The sequence below is a fragment of the Eutrema salsugineum genome, unplaced genomic scaffold (assembly GCF_000478725.1).
Source record: "Eutrema salsugineum unplaced genomic scaffold, Eutsalg1_0 scaffold_22, whole genome shotgun sequence".
In the NCBI taxonomy this organism is placed as follows: Eukaryota; Viridiplantae; Streptophyta; class Magnoliopsida; order Brassicales; family Brassicaceae; genus Eutrema; species Eutrema salsugineum.
This window is the reverse complement of record NW_006256812.1, coordinates 1,357,959-1,377,790: the sequence shown is the minus strand read 5'-3', so window position 1 is coordinate 1,377,790 and position 19,832 is coordinate 1,357,959. Positions and strand designations below refer to the sequence as shown.

The 19,832-nt window shown below is 32.9% G+C and overlaps 2 protein-coding genes across 2 annotated transcripts; both read left to right on the top strand.

Moving 5' to 3' along the window:
- The first annotated feature begins 6,716 nt into the window (after nt 1-6,716).
- On the top strand, nt 6,717-8,790 carry LOC18015770 (NAC domain-containing protein 43). Its single transcript, XM_006397804.2, has 3 exons — nt 6,717-6,983; nt 7,348-7,634; nt 8,068-8,790. Exons 1-3 carry the CDS (start codon nt 6,797-6,799, stop codon nt 8,695-8,697), a joined length of 1,104 nt encoding a protein of 367 aa, XP_006397867.1. The 5' UTR covers nt 6,717-6,796; the 3' UTR covers nt 8,698-8,790.
- A 6,674-nt stretch (nt 8,791-15,464) lies between these two features.
- LOC18015769 (probable L-gulonolactone oxidase 6) lies at nt 15,465-17,746 on the top strand. The gene is made up of 4 exons (XM_006397803.2): nt 15,465-16,178; nt 16,278-16,533; nt 16,724-16,825; nt 16,939-17,746. The coding sequence occupies exons 1-4, from the start codon at nt 15,465-15,467 to the stop codon at nt 17,676-17,678; spliced, it is 1,812 nt and encodes a 603-aa protein (XP_006397866.1). The 3' UTR covers nt 17,679-17,746.
- Nucleotides 17,747-19,832: the final 2,086 nt, after the last annotated feature.

Sequence of the window (19,832 nt, the reverse complement as noted above, 5' to 3'; positions counted from 1 at the left end):
CAAATCCATTTACTAAACAATAAGATAATTATAATTGTAAGGTGCATCTGGTTTTAAAACACAGAACCAGACTACTTTCCAGAATCTGGTTCTTGTTTTTAAGAAGTTCCTGTATTACTTCTTTTTTTCTTGTCAACTTTTTTTTTTTCTTTTATTTGATCAGAGCCGTCAAATGGGCACTATTAAGTATTAACGGTAATTGTGGAAATATATGCATTTTCCATATTATAATAATAGTCGTAAATATTTCTTAGTTGGATTGATATTCAAACTTAGTTGAAATCTCTCAAGGAGCGATCGATTGTCTACCAATCATTAGGCGATTTAACAGAGAATATAATACATGATTCAGAATCTTTCACCGTAACGATGATTTACCAAAGAACTATTGTAGGTGGGCTGAGCACAACCCCTTTTTCGTAATTTCATTTAGGCTCATTAGCGAGATGAAAGCCCAGTAAGATCGAAGACCACCAAGTCCATGCGCGAAGAGTGAAACGAGGTCGTTCGGGGAGATGACTTTTTTATATCAAAGGAGCAGCTCGCTACCTCGACACGGATGGGACAGCTCGCCACGTCGACGTAGATGAAACAGCTCGCCACGTTGACGTAGATGAAACAGCTCGCCAGCACGACGTTCTAATAGACGGTCGGTCAGGTCTAACTGTCCGGCCGCCCAAGCTACTCTGACCGAGATGTAACCTAATTTGAACACTATAAATAGCCCTGTAACTTCATTTATTACAGGATCCGTAATCTGAAATAGAGACAAAAATACTCGAGACTTATAATCATAACTCTTACCTCGTTTAGTTACCTCGTTCAAACAATCCCGAAATACTCACATCGATATCACCCCTAATTAATCAAGAATCTCCGAGCTCCACCTAAACATATTTACTAAAGTGACCTCGCGTGCGGATACAATACAACAAGAACGAATTAATTGTCATGTCTAAAAACCAAAGCACTGATTGTTACATAGATATATTTTTTTGGCAGATCTCAATGATATATTTTTCTTTTTTTTTTGGCTATGACGAAAAAAGTGAAATTTATATATGTAGTGTGAACCATTGTGTCAACATATATGCATCGTCAGATCAAGGTGTTAAAGTCAATTTAGCACTGGAGATCAAATTCGGCAGGCCAAAACTCTTTGTAAAATTTTCTTAACAGCATCCATCAGTGATTATCACCTTCAAAATTTTTTTTTTAAAAAAAATTGTTAGGTAGCTTTGATTGGCACCAATTAACTCATTTGCATTGACTATCCAAATTATGGGTTTCGCATATCTCTTTGATTTTGGCACGTCTAATCCGTTAGTTTTGGGATATCAATATTTGGTTTTTAATGTACGTATATTTTCATATATGAAAGTGTATATATGAGTTATTTGATAAATGGATAGTGTCGCACTGATAAATCCACATGAAGGCTGCAAGATACAGGCAGGCATGCACATGTTTGTGGTCAGCCACTTTCCAATAGTATCACTTAAAAAAGAAAATTATATGATAATTTTCTCTACTTGCACAAGAGTACCGTTAGATAAATTGCACTTTTCAATCTAACGGTGTAAATGATAACACTTTCTCACGCGTACGTGGTCCCGCGTGCATGGGATCATTGATCTCAGTGATGTTTATGTTTTTTTTTTGCTTATAAAAGTATTGACGCGTGACGTGTCCAGCGATTTTGTTTCCTTAAAGTCTGAAATCCGTTAGAGACTCTGTTTATTGGTTTCTGGTGTCGTGGCGTATGAACGTGACAGCGTGTGATACGGATTCCGTTATTTTGACCGTCAACGCTCTGTGCCACGTGGTGGAATATTCCTTAGCAAATGGAACTTATATTAATAAAAAGGGTAAATCATTTATCAAAAAGGGAACTAACAGTACTACGAGCATGTCTTTGAATTATATTAGTCCTATTAACTTAGCAAGAAGAAGCAAGACTCTTCGTGGGCTTAAGTCCATTTTCTTATTACGCCCATTTAACGAAGTTCACACTGTATTAAGCTATTTATGCATATATCGCACTAGGCCCATCTGCACAATGTTTTCTATTCCAACCAAGTTTTATTTAAGGTTTCAGTTTCACTTCAAGAAAACTCGTACTCTTTACCCGTAAAATTAAGGGTGTATGAGTGTATCTGTCGGTCTATCTTGTTTCGGGTTTGGTTCAGTTAGTTCAGATTAATTAAAACTATAACCGAACTCTAGCCAAAAAGGCTCCATAACATTTAAAGTTTTGAGCTTAAAAACAAAAAAAAAAAACTCTAGCCAAAGTTTTAGATTTAGTTTTGGTTTGGTGTTGTTAGAGTTTGGTTTTTCAATTCTGTTATATGTGCTAAACCTGATAGACTAAAAAAACAAAAAACTTCAGTACGTTTTTACAACATTAGTACAGTGTTTTGGCCACAAAACTAATACAATGAAAGATAGCATCTAATTTTGATCCTAAAATATACACATATCTAATATATATTGCGCGCCCGACTCTATAGTTGAACGTACGATAAAGACTTCCATGAAATGTACATTTGATCATGAAACGGTTCACTCCTTGACCAGAATTAGCAAACCGCTATGCTCCAGCCTAGGACACCTAGCTATACAAAATTTACTATATATGTTCCCAATCTATAGGGACATAATCATCACGAAGAGACAATTATTCTATAAGCATCCATTGGGTGGTCATACAATGCATCATAAAGTAAGCTTAAAACGTTCTACTATAGTTTTTAGAAATCAATATTTAAAGACATCTTTGTATTAAAAGGAAAAAAAAAAAAGCAATTTGACCATGCAAATTTGGTTCATCAGAATCAAAATTAAACAATCGTATTAGTTTATTTTTGAAAAAGATACGCACCTTCCTCTCCTGCATGCAATCAATTAATACGAGGTCGTCAAGAGATACCAATGCGTAGAAAGACACGGATATTAAGCGACTAATATTTATTATAAATCTAGCAACGATTCGGAATCAGCTGTCCCAGCAGCATCATCAACCATCATCAATTTTTTAAAAAATTAACGAGGTTTCTCATTAGAAAACATTTATAAATGATAAAAGTCAAGTCAAGTTGTAGCAGTAAAAAAAGGTCAGGTTGTACCAAGTTTTTTTGTTATCATGGTAAACAAAACCCCAACCTTTAGTAATTCTTTTTAATAATAGTTTTCTCAGAAGAAATGTTCTTATTTAAAAGATTTAGGAATACTAATATTATGTCAAATCGACAATAACTAAACTTTAAATTGTAGCCTTTCAGGCTTCAACACAAATAGATGTTAAACAGAACCATGTAAAAAACATACTAGCTACTGTATTAGAACTTATAAGTTATATGAACACACGTGGATATCATGAATGGGTCCAAATTCTGTGGAAACTACGAATTTACCCATAGCCATTACAAGACGGAGTGTGTAGTCATGACGTCTCACCATTAAGGCTTAACAAATTTTGACGAAAATTCACCAAACTCAGATTGCTTCCCATGCAAACTTTCTTCAGCTTCTAGAGAGTTTCTATTTTTTTATTTTTGGGGTTAAAAGTGAGTATCCATACTTTTTTTCCTCAGTTTAATCATAAGTTCATAACCACGACCAGTTCCTTTCATTGTTTATTATACCATTTCGTCGAAAAAATAAAATAAATAATTCACTGTTTATTCAGTAATATACCAAAAAATCCCATACTTTTTTTTCTTCGATTTTTACCTACTCAGATCAGGACAACATGTACGATTAATACATCCATGGCGCTTAAAAATATGATGATATTAAGAAAATTGAAAAAAAAAAAAATTGTTTGTATATGTAACTTTGCACAACTAACGAAAAATACGTATTCTGTTCTGTAGCTTAGATGAAACAGTAACAATTTTGGATTCAGCTTGAAATTTTGAATTTTCTTTTTAGAGAAAACATATGTATGCATATTTTTTTGGAGAAAACATACTCATTCCATATTTAGTAAAAAATAACGAAAGATCAAATTTAAATAACCAATTTACAGTAATTTATCACCTAGACACAATCCCATAAATAGATTTTAGAATAATAATTAATATAAGAACAAAATATGTGAAAAAATATAGTTTGGAATTGAAAGAAAATAATTGTGTAATCAATTAAATTTTTAACAAAAAAAGAAGAAGTAATTATTTGAATATGGCGGCGCGTTGTTATATAAACTCTATGGGCGCGCGCGTGTCGTTAAAAACGTACGTGTAAATATAATATGCATGTGATAGTTTTTTTTTTTTTTTCGAAAAAGTAATGTGATAGATTTACGACATCAACATATAAATTGACAAAGGCACCAAAGAAAACTACGTACTTAATAACGGGCGCCCTATGAAAAAACACAATGCCTACATAACGATACGCATCTCGATGGTTATATTGTAAAACGAGGTTTTCAATATAGTATCTAATTATCTTGATGATGATTATGATACCCTATAAAGTAAAGTTGTTGATGAATTCACCGTTATATTTGTTTGTTAAAAGAGGACTAATTGTATTATCAAACAACACATATTTTCAAATTGAATTCTAAAATTGCACACATACTAATTTAGAAAGTATTATTTATCTATTCAGTTGGTTAATATCACAATTTCAAGTAACAGTTCTATATCTATATATGATATATCCCTATTATAGATGGAAAGTTACTTTTATCAAACAAAATTACTACAAAACAAATTTGTCTTCGTCACTGGAAATAATTAATGACGTGTAAATTTTTATCCTTGATATGTTTTTATATTAATTAGAGTTTTCGAATTTTAGAAGCTCACCCAATAAACACATGGAATTAAGACACAAAATGTTGGGTGCAATGTCATTAATCAAGCTAAAAAATAATGATTACAAGCATGGAATTCTGGAATCGAAACAAAATGATTTTGTGTTCAGAAAATTGCAAAAAGGCCTCTTAACTAATCGTAAACAACGTCTAGTTCCAACCCGCTGTTAATAATCACATTAACACTCCATTAACTTTGTTTTCTTAGTACGTTTTCTACTTTCTACACAAAAAGTATACGTACTTACACAGTTCAATTTTACATTGTTAGTGATAACTACGTGACTTTTGACGTCATCATTACTTTTCTATCGCCTCACCTTTAATGTAGTGACTCTAGCAGGGAGCGTAACAACCAACCGGTACGAATAACAATAGAAAACTAATATATGAAAAGAAAAACTATTGTTTGTCATTAAAAAGGTTGAAAAAGTTTATTTAAAGTTTCATAGTCATCACATATAAAATCGTTCTATTATAGACATTTAGACATCAGTGGACGTTTCTTCAGCTTTTTCTACAATGCAGTTTCAATTCATTTCGCTATACTAATTACATTGATTCTGTTAGTTCTATTTAATCACATGTGTCTTTTCGTTGTCACCATTCAGGTTTTCTATATTTACAGTAAGATATGATCATATGAATACAAAATCGTCTCGAGGATCAAGTAATAATTTTGGTGAATGAACAAAATAAATACAAAATTAACCCCTCATTTTAGATGGGACAGGAACATTCAACGCCCAGTTACTTCATCTCTCGAACCCCCAAATTATCTGTAGATTTTGGCGTATAATTTATCAGTTTCTCCCGGAGATAATTTCACAAATTTGATTAACATATGTATACTACACACACTACACGTAAATAAATATATTTAAACATTTCGTCACATGCACAAAAACAATCTTCGCCAAATCAAATAGTTTTTGTAATAATGATCAACTTTTTTGGTTTAATAACAAAAAACGTTTGTAGTGAAACGTTTGATTATTAATGACAAAAGCCGCATCGGCCGGTGGGAAACTTTGAACATGCCATATTAAAAATTTTGTGTGCACGTAAAAAAAGAGCTCATTTACAAATATATTAAGAAATTTGAAGACAACAGAAAAAGAAGAAGACGGATGCATTACTATTACGATGTGTGGGTTGTTAATTTGTTTAAAGGGAGCTTTTCTATAGAGATTTTTAAGGTCAAGGGTCATCGTTACGATGTGGGCTTGCTTCCTACAATCTAGTTGCCTTATGGACCCTACTCTCTTTTTTTTTTCTTTCTGATAACTACATCACCTTTTTGTTTTCCTTTTCTCTTTTTTTTTGTCTTCACGATAATTTACTCGCTGCCATAAATGTCAATATACAGAACTAAGGTCTTCTGAAAACATAGCAAATAGATCAAGAACGATTTTTCAAAATCATTACGTATCATGGTTTTGAGTTACTTATTTCGGTTGATGCTCGAATAGTTTTTTTCTGATATAGTTCTATAAAAATTGTGAACGAATGGATGAAGATAAGTAGATAATACTCACATATTGTGCATTTAGAGGTTTGTGTTTTAGTACTAATAGGCTCGTGTTTTAATTTGCAAATTAATATAATTAATGGTAAAAATAGCAAAAGTGATCGAATTGTAACAATAATTGAGAAAAAAACACAATAATTATTAATAACTGAAAAGGCCTATATTTTAAGTTTTAACTAGTTAATGAAAACAAATGGAAAAGCTATAATAAGAGTTGAATTTAATAATCGACAACAACAAAAAAGTTGCAAAGAGACACATGCATTTTCCTCATGCATTTTGATTTTAGACAACAATATATATATTGACTCATCCTCTGCTAACTCTCTCATTCTCTCTACTTTCATATTGGTAGTTATAAATAAAATAAAAAACAGTAGATGCTCTGTTCTTGATCTTTTGATTCCTTATATAGTCAATCTTGAAAATTATTGATCATGGTGTCGGAATCTATGAGCATATCAGTGAACGGACAATCTCAAGTGCCTCCCGGGTTTAGGTTTCACCCAACTGAGGAAGAGCTGTTGCAGTATTATCTCCGGAAGAAAGTCAATAGCATCAAGATCGATCTCGACGTTATTCGCGACGTCGATCTCAACAAGCTTGAGCCTTGGGATATTCAAGGTTTAGCTCCATAAATAAATTACTTTTTCGGCATAAGATAAATTCCTTTTATTTTGTTTGCTTGCTAAGTATAAGATCAATTCTTATGGCTTATGTGTTAATTTTTTCTCTTTTTGCACAATTTCCTAATTCAATTTCCGAATTTGATCAACTTTTACTTTTATATATATGGTTGTCTTGTTTATACTACTTTCGATACATGACGTTCTTATGTATCCTTTTACGAGAATATGACTAGAGTACAAAGAATCTACACTTAGTCGTTGTTGTTGCTTGTTTATATTAGGACTTAGTTACGACAAAGATCCAAGATAGGCATGGTTAATAATATAAGTAATGGTAAAGTATTTTTGTCGTTATGCAGAGATGTGTAAAATAGGAACAACGCCTCAGAACGACTGGTATTTCTTTAGCCACAAGGACAAAAAATATCCAACGGGAACGAGAACTAACCGAGCCACGGCGGCCGGATTTTGGAAAGCAACGGGCCGCGACAAGATCATATATAGTAATGGCCGTAGGATTGGGATGAGAAAGACTCTTGTCTTCTACAAAGGTCGAGCTCCTCACGGCCAAAAATCTGATTGGATCATGCATGAATATAGACTCGACGACAACATTTTTTCCTCTGAGGATATCACCGTTCGTGAGGTATATATCAATTTCATTGAATTTATTTATACGGGCCGGTTACATCTAATTCAGACATATATGCTGAGACTGTTAATTAAGTCTCATTTTAACATCACAAAAATCCCGATTTTGATTTTGATTATGAGCCATATATTGACAATAACATGCATTTGTTAAAAAAACATTTCTTTAAAGTGCTGTCGTGATTTTCATTTGAAAACTATCATCAAACACTATCATGTGTAAAAAGTGTAGATATATATTTATTTTATTCTTTTCTATTTAAATTACTAAACTATACTAACACATATATCTTACAAAACATTATTTTAAAATAAATCAATAATTTTTTTTTAAAAAAAACAAAAAACTTTGGTGGACATGACTCACTCGAAAGTGAGGATTGAGCAAGCTCTCTGATAAATGTTAATTTATATTTTGAATATCTAAGGTGGTGAGTGTTATTGGGGAGGCGTCACAAGACGAAGGATGGGTGGTGTGTCGAATATTCAAGAAGAAGAATCTTCACAAAACCCTAAGCAGTCCCATTGGAGGACCTTCCATGAGTGTCGGCAGCGGAGACACGGCGAGGACGACGTCGTCGTCTCAGATCTTCAACGATGATACTCTCGAGCAATTCCTAGAACTTATGGGGCGATCTTGTAAAGAAGAGCTAAATCTAGACCCGTTCATAAAACTCCCAAACCTCGAGAGCCCTAACAGTCAAACAGTCAACAACATGTGCCACGTCAGCTCTCCTGACACAAATAATGATGTCCACGTCAGCAACGTGGTCGACACTAGCTTCGTTACTAGCTGGGCCGCTTTAGACCGGCTTGTGGCCTCGCAGCTAAACGGCCCCACATCGTACTCAATCACAGCCGACGAAAGCCACGTGGATCAAGATCATCTCGCCTTGCCTCCCGTCCGATCTCCCTACCCTAGCCTAAACCGGTCCGGTTCGTACAACGCCGGTTTAACGCAGGAATATACACCGGAGATGGAGCTATGGAATACGACGACATCATCTCTATCATCATCGTCTGACCCATTTTGTCACGTGTCAAATGGTGGTGGATAAGGGAAAAGAGGGAGACACACACAGAAAGAAGATATCTCACATTTGTGTAGAAAGATATAATCATACCATATAGTTGTTGAGACATTAAAAAAGAAAGTCAGCTTTGTGATTATTACAGTGGTTATGTGAAATATTGTAAAATAGATTATATATAAACAACAAAATTTAAAGAGGAAAGTAATTAAAGATGTCAAAAGGTAGAGATTAGCAACTTAGGGGTTCATTGATATTTCTGCTCATGGTACCTATAAACGCTGCATTTGTGAATAGTAGTAATTGAATTTGGTTCGAGATGTGACATAATATCTCGAAATAATATGTTAAGATATTGAAAGTTTAGAAATACTTAACTAATATATAACTGACATGGAGTAATTTATTCTTATCGATTGATTTTAAGATAACTGGGCTTATAATGCGTTTGTTAGCTATATATATTTTTCCATATTATTCGATACTGAAAATTACCTTCCAACGTAAAGACGGTGGACACTAGCTATATCGATATTTCTAAACTACCACATGTTTATTCTCTATTTACAAAAGATTTGTCTTCTAGTTGCTGAATTCACAAAGAAATTTCTCTACAACATAGACTAAACGCTCCATTTATCCATCAGCAATAATAGTTTGATTAATTTCTACCCGTGATTATAAATTAACATTTGGAGACAAACAACATGGGGGTTGTCCTCCTTAGTTAGCTGAAAAATGAAAGTTCCTTCTTTTGTTAATAATTTATAATGAAAATTGTAAGGTATGGGTTGATAGATCAATTATCATAGTAGCTAGATCTTCCCACATAATTGACATTTCCTCCATTATATACACATAAACATGTCATTGATTAAAATTTGAAGGGTTACTAAGTATAGTAAAGGCATCTTATAAGGGCTGCAAAATTTCAACAACGTACGATTCAAAAGTCATATATGATTCCACGTCATCTTGGTGTTGCGTGGAACGTTCTTAGTTTGTACGTACTCACAGATAATTGATCTCATGGAATCGAAAAATACCATGCACGTGTTTGGATACATATATAAAATGGTTGAATAGATAGACGTGCGTTAAATTGGATGGTAAACTGATTTCTTAAAGGACGTCACAGAATGATCTCATAAATTGATTTATCATTATTGGAAAAATACCATCTCCACTAAACAATAAGTTCAATAACAGTAATTATTTATAGGTAATTTTTTTGATATTTTTATGTATATAAACACATCAATATCTATTTGATTTTTTTACTGCATTAATTTAACTTTCACCAAAAAATTTATAGGAAAACAACACTCCAAAAAAAAAACAACAACAAAAGTATTTTTTTTTTTTTGGTCAAACAACAACAAAAGTATATAACATCAAAGTCTCAAAGAAAAAAAGGACGGATAACTCATTCATTGGCCTCGAGAATTCATTTGCTATTTAAATTTAATTTTTTTTTTGAAAGAGATTGCTAATTCAATTTCTATGCTTTGTTATTGAAACTCAGACAAAAGAAAACTCAAACAAAGAGAAGATAAATAAAGTTGATGAACTCTGTTGTTAAAACAAATAAATTAAAACCGTACAATTAAAAAAAACAAAAAAAAAACAATCTCACTAGTATTTAAATTATGATTACAACAGAGTATATTTTCCGATCGCAACTAAAGAAATCAAAAAACACTTCAAAAAGGAGACAAAGACCGAAGAGAACGGATTTGCCGACAAAACATAGCCCTAAAGTTCATCACTTTCTAATCTCTTCAGATCAAGCCTATTTATTTTTTTAAAAAATTTTTGCTTTTATTTTACTCTCTTTAATTTGGTTACTTATTTTTCTTACACTAACGCATTTTGAGGATGATTCTGGCAAGGCAATATTTTTCTTTGTTGCTTCTTTCATCCACTACTATCCTTTAATGTCTATCGTTCACCCATTTGCTCTTTTCACCTTTACTAAAATTCTCACCACTAATCATACATACTATCTTATCCTTAACAAACCCACAAGGATTATGGAGGGAAAAAAAAAACTAAAAATCATTATGAGAAAGAGATAGCCAACTAAATCACCCTCTAAAAACATTGGAGTGAGTTACTTTCGTAACCAAACCATACATATTATTAATCATCGGAGGGTTACAACTTATAAACCAAATTAACTAATTAATTTCTGAAATATACTGCGGTCATATAAGTTTTTCAGTTGTTAGTGAGAATATTATTATTGGACTAACAATTTTCAACAAAGAGGGGTAGATAATAAATATATCGATTAAAAAGCAAAATTGGTGGAGACAATATATAATATTCTTTTTAAAAAGAAAAATCAAGGAGATGATTAACGGTAGGTAACTAGGTGCGATGGGATAGTGCAAGCTCGTGCCAACGAGGTCTATCATCCATGTCGAAAAAAAAAAAAAATATATATATATATATATATATCCCATGAACCATAACACTCTAATATTCGTGGTTCAAATGTGAAAAGATACTAATCAATATATAAAAGGTGCTTGGAATCTTCGATTTCTTTTTGCCTTTTTGAATTTAAATTTCATCATTTTGATGTGATTAGAATTGTGTCATTAGCTATACGCTTTGAGCTTTAATATTTCCACTTTATGGAACTAGATATTGAATGTTTAATTAATATGGTAATCTGTATTCGAGATTCTAACACTTTATTATTATTATTATTATTATTATTAATTATTATTATTATTATTTTTAATGTTAAGATCGAAAAGTTCTCAGTTGTTACATAACAAAAATTAAAATACATTAAACGCATAATAGATTGATGATATTCTTAAAAATATCTCGAAACTCCATCAACTGCGTTTCGGAAGTGATCGATTTACGCAATTATTGGGAGTCTAAGACTAGTATCAGATATCGATCTTCAACTCTCGAACTTGCTTGAGTGTCGAGATTATTAATAATTCTTCCGTTAGTTAAAGGTGACCGAACAAATATTTTAGTTTTTGATGCCATTGATGCTGAAATTTGGCTGAGGAACATCTCTCACAGAGTCTTGCCTTCTCAGATGCGTTGAGAATCTCTTCTTTGACACTACCGCCGGCTTCTAAATACATTCTCCACAAAGGAGAAGGGTGGTTTTCAGGAAGAGAAGAGGCGGAGAACATGCGGCTAGGACGAACACCTTCGGTGTTTTATCCAAAGATTTCCTTCTTTTTTCCATCATTCCATTTTTTAGGCGTCTTTTTTTAACAGATACATACTATTGTATATATTTACTTCTTCTGTTTTATTTTGCATGGACTAATAAAGTATTTTTTTCGGCACATAAAGCCCTATTCAAACCCAAGCTGTATAGCGCCTATGTAACATCCAAATTGTATTGATCTATGTGAACCTGATCCAAGTATTACTCCTTGTCGAAACACTATTCACACACAAATATGTTTCACCCTTATAGTCATTGATTTGAATGTATTGTCATTTGATATAATTGGCTTGAAGATCTGATCTAGATTCTAGGGTATTTATATAGAAAATGGTATGCCTCATATTATGTATACAGATTTACTAAAAATATACCAAAATTAATAACACTCTTAAGAAAAACAAATAAAGCTAAATGAATGGAGATATTAATCAGTTTCAAGTAAAGTTTAGTCAAGACTAAATTTTCATCTTAGTTGGTTATCTTTTCTTGCTAAAAATTTACAAATAGACGTAATAAAAGCAAGAGTAGCGCATCTACTATATTCATTCAAAAAGCCCACTCAAAAAGTATCATAAAATCCCATATAGAATCAAGTGATCAGAAATAGATTTGGCACATCCGGCCCAGTAGTCTGAAATAGAGATTGGTGGTCAACCAAAAAGTTGTATCGCTTCAGACTTTCAGAGTCAAAGGCGACTAGATCAAGGGAACAAAGAATAAAAAAAAAATTACGTAATTTTGTCCCTCTTGAGGCTAACCCATTTTATACGATAATAACAAAGAGGCGTGCACGAAGCTATATAAGTTTTTAAGCAGATAATGTATTCTCTTCTTCTTTTTTCAGAAAGGGTTTCAATTTTTTTTTTAAAAAAGAACATTTTAGAAGCTATGACTGCAAACAGTATAAAGTGATGACTACTTGAAACTCAAACAAGTAGAGTAAAGTAGAGATGGTGCATACATTTAGAAAAACATATACTCCTAGAAGAGAAGAAACGGTAACGATGGAGTATTTTTACAAGGATTACAGCTAGTGTTTCCGTGTTGGGATTAGCAAATGTTACCGCGACGACCACGACTTCAATTTCTGCGATTTATTTTAGATCGTAATCCATTGCGATTTATGAAGTTTTTTTAAGTTGGCTTGATGGACCGTTCTAGTAAGAATCTGTAGAATGATATGATCAAGTTCACAGCAGAGACTCTGCTTCTGCGTAATTCATCATTCATGACCAGCATTATGGAGAATAATTTGAACTTTGTAAACGACGATTTCATATACAGTATATAAGATCATTTCTTCCCCTTTTTCTCATACAAAAGATCATCCAAATAAAAAAGAACTATATAATATGGAAATCAAATTTGATAAAACAAACCCAACCCACACGTTTCTTTTCGTTCCCTACATTTGACTCTCACTAGATTTTGTTTAAATTTTGTGAAAGACGTGCGTAACTTGGCATTCAATCTAAGAGCACGGTGAACCACATATGGGTTCTAATTTTATATAATAATAATAAAATTTTTCTTCCCATAAAAATTAGAACCTTTCATAATATCACACATACAATGGTGAACTTTTATGGAGTTCATAGTAATAATAAAAAAAAAATAATTCGATTTTTCATAATAATTAATTTTATATATAATTGTAAATATATAATTTTGTATGAAAACAATTTTATTCATTTACATGAAAATAAAAAAATACAAAATATTGAAATTGAAAGAAGGAGATGCGAAAGAAAGAGAAAGTTTGAAGAGTCGAGACAAAATTTACGTGAAAGAAAGAGATAAATTTTTCTCTAAGTATGAGAATGTGTCAGACAAAAAGTTTCCCCACCCCAACCAATAAAATGCTGCCACGTCATGCATAAACTCCCCCTTAATCAGACCATCTTTATCGCTAAATATACATTTAAGTTTCTTAAACAAATTTTTAATATTAAAAATGGATCCCACATACAAGAAACGTTTCTTATAATTTCCAATTATGAAAAGTTTCTTGCATATTATAATAGATCCTACATGTTTTGCATTATTTTTAATATTAAAAAGAACTAAAAAACTCTTAAAAATTGTGCGATAATCATACTCTAAAAAGCCTTAAATTAGAACTGACTCAATAAAAAATGGGTTTTATTGATTTATTTTAAATGCCAAAAATCCATAAACCTCATCTAAAAATCCCCTTAAAACCTCTATTCAGATGCTCTAAGCAGTTATTACTCTTAGTAGGCCCAAAAATCAGACATTATTATATTTATATAGTTTCTTGGCAAGGCACACCCGTGACGAATACTGGCATTTTACTAGTTATATATGACAATCATCGATTAAATTTTTCGATACACATTGACTTAAAAAAAAAAAACTTTAGGTGATACCGTTTTTAAACATTGGAGTATTGTGGTTATTATTGGTGCTGAATGTGTTAAAAAATAAGGTTCAAAAAAAAAAAAACTTATTAGAATGAGTTTTACATATATATATCTAGAGATACAAGATAGTGATTAATTAGGGTATAATTAATAACATTTAGACTCCTAAATAAAATTTTTACATGTATCCCCTTATAAGGAAGTAACTGTTGGAAAAAGTAATTATAAGAACTAATAGTTTTACAAAAAAAATTACATAATATTAAAAATAAAGTCGTTTTTTATGTAGAAAACTTGTTTAAGAATAAGAGTGTAATTCGATAATATTGTCCGACGACTAATAAGATCGAATAGTTTTTTCTTGAAGTCTTTTGGTATATATTACTAGCTTGACCCTTGACGGTGCCGTTATTACACGGTTAATAGTCAATATGTACGTGTCATTCATTTAATTTTTCTTCTTGGTTGGCTCCTCTCATTTGATTCATTCATTTAATTTTTCTTTTTGGTTGGCTCCTCTCATTTGATTAATACAATTATACGTAGTTACGTACAATCTAAAAGTAGGTATGACTGATGATGATTTCTTTTGAAAGATCAACTGATAATATTAACACGACAAACGATACACAAATCTAAGATTTTTTTAGTATATCTACTCCCATGTCTTTTGTAAATTCAACAGCAAGGGTTAGGGCTCGTCAACTTATTCATTAGATCTACCTTGATTTATTCGCTTTTACTTAACTAAAAAAAATCGAGATATCATTAATAACTCAAAATAAAACAAATAGTAAAATATAATCTTGTGTATTGTTTGAGAAGTGAGTTTGGCTAGAATTTAGTCTTAGAAGTGAAATGTATTTTTTTTTAAGTCTTATTAATCTCAAAAAGTAAGAAAAGGGATATACCGATTGGTGGTCATAGACTATACGCCATACACTTTAAACCCATGAGATGTATACAAATGAAAATGGAGAGAGTGCAATTGATGAATCGATGAAATTAATAATGAGAGCACATGATTAAACTTATCTTACAAGCATCTCATATCTCACTTCTTTTCTTATCAACCGGATATTATAAATTAGATTACACTAAAACCTGGCCTTTTACGCCACACAACCTCTATATATACCAAACGTATATATAATAGAAACACTAAATGCGCAATACATTTGAAAAAAGATACCTCAATAATGGCATTTCTTTATACGCCTTCGTTTATTTCCCAAAACGCAGCGTTTTGGCGCACCCTTCTCGTATTACACTGTATAACTACACTAGTCTTCACTACCATCTCAACGCCACCTGAAGATCCTGTCAAATGTGTGTCGGGAAACTCGGATTGTACGGTCACAAACTCATATGGAGTCTTCCCAGACCGGTCCACGTGTCGAGCCGCCAACGTGGCTTACCCAACGACCGAAGCCGAGCTTGTCTCTATCGTGGCTGCAGCCACTAAAGCCGGACGGAAAATGCGTGTAACAACTCGATATTCCCATAGCATCCCTAAGCTCGCGTGCACTGACGGAACCGACGGTTTGTTCATAAGCACGAAGTTTTTAAACCACACGGTGCGAGCAGATGCAGAGGCCATGACCTTGACGGTTGAGAGTGGTGTAACGCTGAGGCAGTTAATCGCTGAAGCGGCTAAGGTTGGATTGGCGTTGCCTTATGCACCGTATTGGTGGGGACTGACCGTGGGTGGCATGATGGGAACCGGTGCCCACGGGAGCTCATTGTGGGGTAAAGGAAGTGCAGTCCATGATTATGTAACCGAGATTAGGATGGTTAGTCCTGGTTCTGTCAACGATGGGTTTGCAAAGGTTAGAGTTTTAAGTGAGACTACCACTCCTAACGAGTTTAGTGCGGCTAAGGTTTCTCTTGGCGTTCTTGGCGTTATCTCTCAGGTTGGATTTAATTAATTATTAATTTTTTATCTTACAATTTACTACAAAGAAAAATAATAGCATACTTCTGACACATATTTATTACAATTGTTCGAAAAGGTGACTTTGAAATTGCAACCGATGTTCAAGAGATCGTTGAGGTATGTTATGAGAAACGATTCGGATTTCGAGGATCAAGCTGTGACATTTGGGAAGAAACATGAGTTTGCGGATTTCATATGGCTACCGAGCCAAGGCAAAGTGGTCTATCGAATGGATGGCCGAGTAGCGGTCAACACATCAGGCAACGGTTTGTTTGATTTTTTGCCATTCCGTTCGCAACTCTCCGTGGCATTAGCAATTATAAGATCCTCAGGTTCACCTTATTTCTAAAGCTTTTATTTATTTTTGTGTGTTTACGTATGAGAAAGATAGCTAAATATTATCATTAAATAATACTATTTTTTAACGTTAACCAAAAAAAAAGAAAAAAAAATCCCCCTATTTATAAAAGTTAGTACATTTACTTAACTTCTTCTTCTATTTTCCTGTCTCGTATTAATTAGAGGAGACGCAAGAGACGTTCAGAGATGCGAATGGGAAGTGTGTAGGAGCCACACTGATTTCATCTACACTGTTTGCTAGCTCATTCGGTTTGACCAACAACGGTAATACTTTGAAAAAAATATATAATTTCACATTTACGTGTGCATTTTCATTAATTTTACTTCGAATATTAACCCTCTCTTACCTTCTTGTTTCACATATTCACCGGTGTTAGGCGTTATATTTACCGGTTATCCGGTCATTGGAAACCAAAACCGAATGATGTCGTCAGGATCGTGCTTAGACAGTCTTGAAGATGGATTGATCACGGCGTGTCCGTGGGATTCACGTATAAAAAGTGAATTCTTTCACCAAACAACTTTCAGTGTTCCACTTACGCAAGTCCAAAGTTTCATCAACGACATCAAATCTCTTGTCAAGATTGAACAGAAATCTCTATGCGGACTTGAGCTTTATTACGGAATTCTAATGCGCTATGTCACATCTTCGCCGGCTTATCTTGGGAAAGAAACAGAAGCTTTAGATTTTGACCTAACTTATTACCGAGCCAAAAACCCACTAACACCACGACTTTACGAAGATTTCATCGAAGAAATTGAGCAAATTGCATTGTTCAAGTATAAAGCATTGCCGCATTGGGGAAAGAACAGAAATTTAGCTTTTGATAGAGTTATTAAAAAGTATAAGAATGCGCCGGCATTCTTGAAAGTAAAAGAAATTTATGATCCGATGGGTTTATTCTCGAGTGAATGGACAGATCAGATCCTAGGAATCAAAGGAAACGTGACGATAGTCAAAGATGGATGTGCATTGGAGGGGTTATGTATATGTTCAGAGGATGCTCATTGTGCTCCGACCAAAGGATATTTGTGTCGACCGGGAAAAGTCTACAAAGAAGCTAGAGTTTGTGCACGTACCAGAGGCATAAGTGTGATTCAATCAGTAAGTTATTAATCTTCATTGCTTCTTTATAGTATCAGAAAGTGCTTTTACGTGTGATTGGATAATTATCATGGCGAGTGATAGCTGATGTTGTTTTAATTAACATAAATATAATAATCTCGCGAGTGCAATAAGATTGGAATTTTCAAGAGGCACGCATCACGATTTTTAACTATTTCACTGTGTTTTTTTTTTGTTAAAAATTTGGGTTCTATGTTGGTGATAATTATTTCTATGCTCGTCCGTGCGACAAGTTTAGACTCTAGATTTTAATATATATAAAAAATTTACAATGAAGAAATTTGAAAATATACAGCTTGACTACAGATAAAAATGGAAGAAGTTAACATTAAATATCCTACGAAGGAAATAAGAAAAGATCACAATTTTTTCCAAAAAAAACAAGGTCAAAGTCAATGTGTCCTAAGTTGAAGCTCTTTTAAGCGGCTCTCGACTTCTTACGCTCTCTCTATCACCCATAGCACGACAGGTTCCACAGACCCAACATCTCAATTATGAACTGGATCCAGGTATATTCTTACGTTGTGCATGCATGTTCGTAATAAATCATTAAGAGAAAAAAAATTTTCATACGTTCAATATGTTATGTGCATCACTAGTAAGGTCTATTTGGGAGTTTGAGCAGGTTGGATTGGCGTTGTATTGCACCTAATTGGTGGGGACTAACGGTGGGTGGTATGATGGGGACTGGTGCTCAGGGCAGCTCATTGTGGGGTAAATTAAGGAAGTGCAGTCCATGATTATGTGACCGAGATTAGGATGGTTAGTCCTGGTTGGGTCAATGATGGGTTTGCAAAGGTTAGAGTTTGAATCGAGACTACGGCGGCCAAAGTTTCTCTTGGTGTCCTTGGGGTTATCTCTCTTAATAAAATAAAACAGCATTTTATCTACTTAGACATAATTTAATCCATGATAAAACAAACTGAAGAATTTCTATATGAAGGATTTGATTAAATTTCTATATGAAGGATTTGCACAAAAAAAAAACAAACTGGAGAATATAGATAGTTATAAAACTTTATAAAACTGATAATTCTTGCACTTAGAAGTTGAAAACATCATATGTTTAGGACAAAAAAAATAAATTTCTTAACACATTACTTTTTTGAAACGGAAGAAAGAAGTAAATGGAGGTGTTGATGTAAACTATGAAATGCTTTATTGAGAAAGGTTGTCACGTTGTGGTATTTCAATCTGATTGTTCAGAATTGGATGAGTTTCTTGCCTTAAAAAACTTTTTTCTTATTTTTTGTTGATTCTTTGATCTAATAACGCTCGCATTATTTCGTTGCAAAAGGAACATAAACACGAAGTTTGGTTTTTGACAGTTTTATAACTCACTTCCAATCTGATTCCACTTCGGGGATGAATCTCTTTATTTAGGTATATTAATAGATGAGATTATATACACACATATATATATATATATATTTGTTTTTTTTTTTAATGAAGACAATGGCTTGTGGGAGACATACATACCATGACTTTCTTATCCTCCATCTTACATATAAAGTGACTTTTTGTTATTAATATTAGAAAATACAGGGCAAAACCTAACGGATTTGTCTTTGAAAAAACAGAGACAACTGATTTTGTATATAATTATAATAAAACCCATCTAATGTTCCAGCGATTTCAGCCACTTATCAATCCTCCTATGACATCACAACCACCATCTCTTACAAGTTACAAGTTGCAAACGTCTTCTTGAAATTTCCTTACCACTTGCACAGTTGCCCGTCTTGGCTCATGTTCTGTTTTCCAAAGTTAGAACAAAAACATTCCCTCAGTCATATAATATATAGATCGTATTGTTAAGCATTCCAGAGTTGACTTCTTAACTGATACGAAACTTATGTGATAATTAATTACTAGTTGATTTTTCGTTCATGTATGTATATATATATATATATATATATATATATATGATTGATTAAATGTTCACCTATTTATTGAAGTCATCGTCTGATTTTTCTTTAAATAGCATAAGACGACGAGGCATGATTTTTTTAATTTGTTAAAAGAGTTGTTCTATAAGTCCATATCGAAGATTGATTATTCTCATGTGTAGAGTTATATAATCATTCTTAAGGTGTAGAATTATATAATCATTTTAAATGTAGAATTATATAACCATTTTCAGTT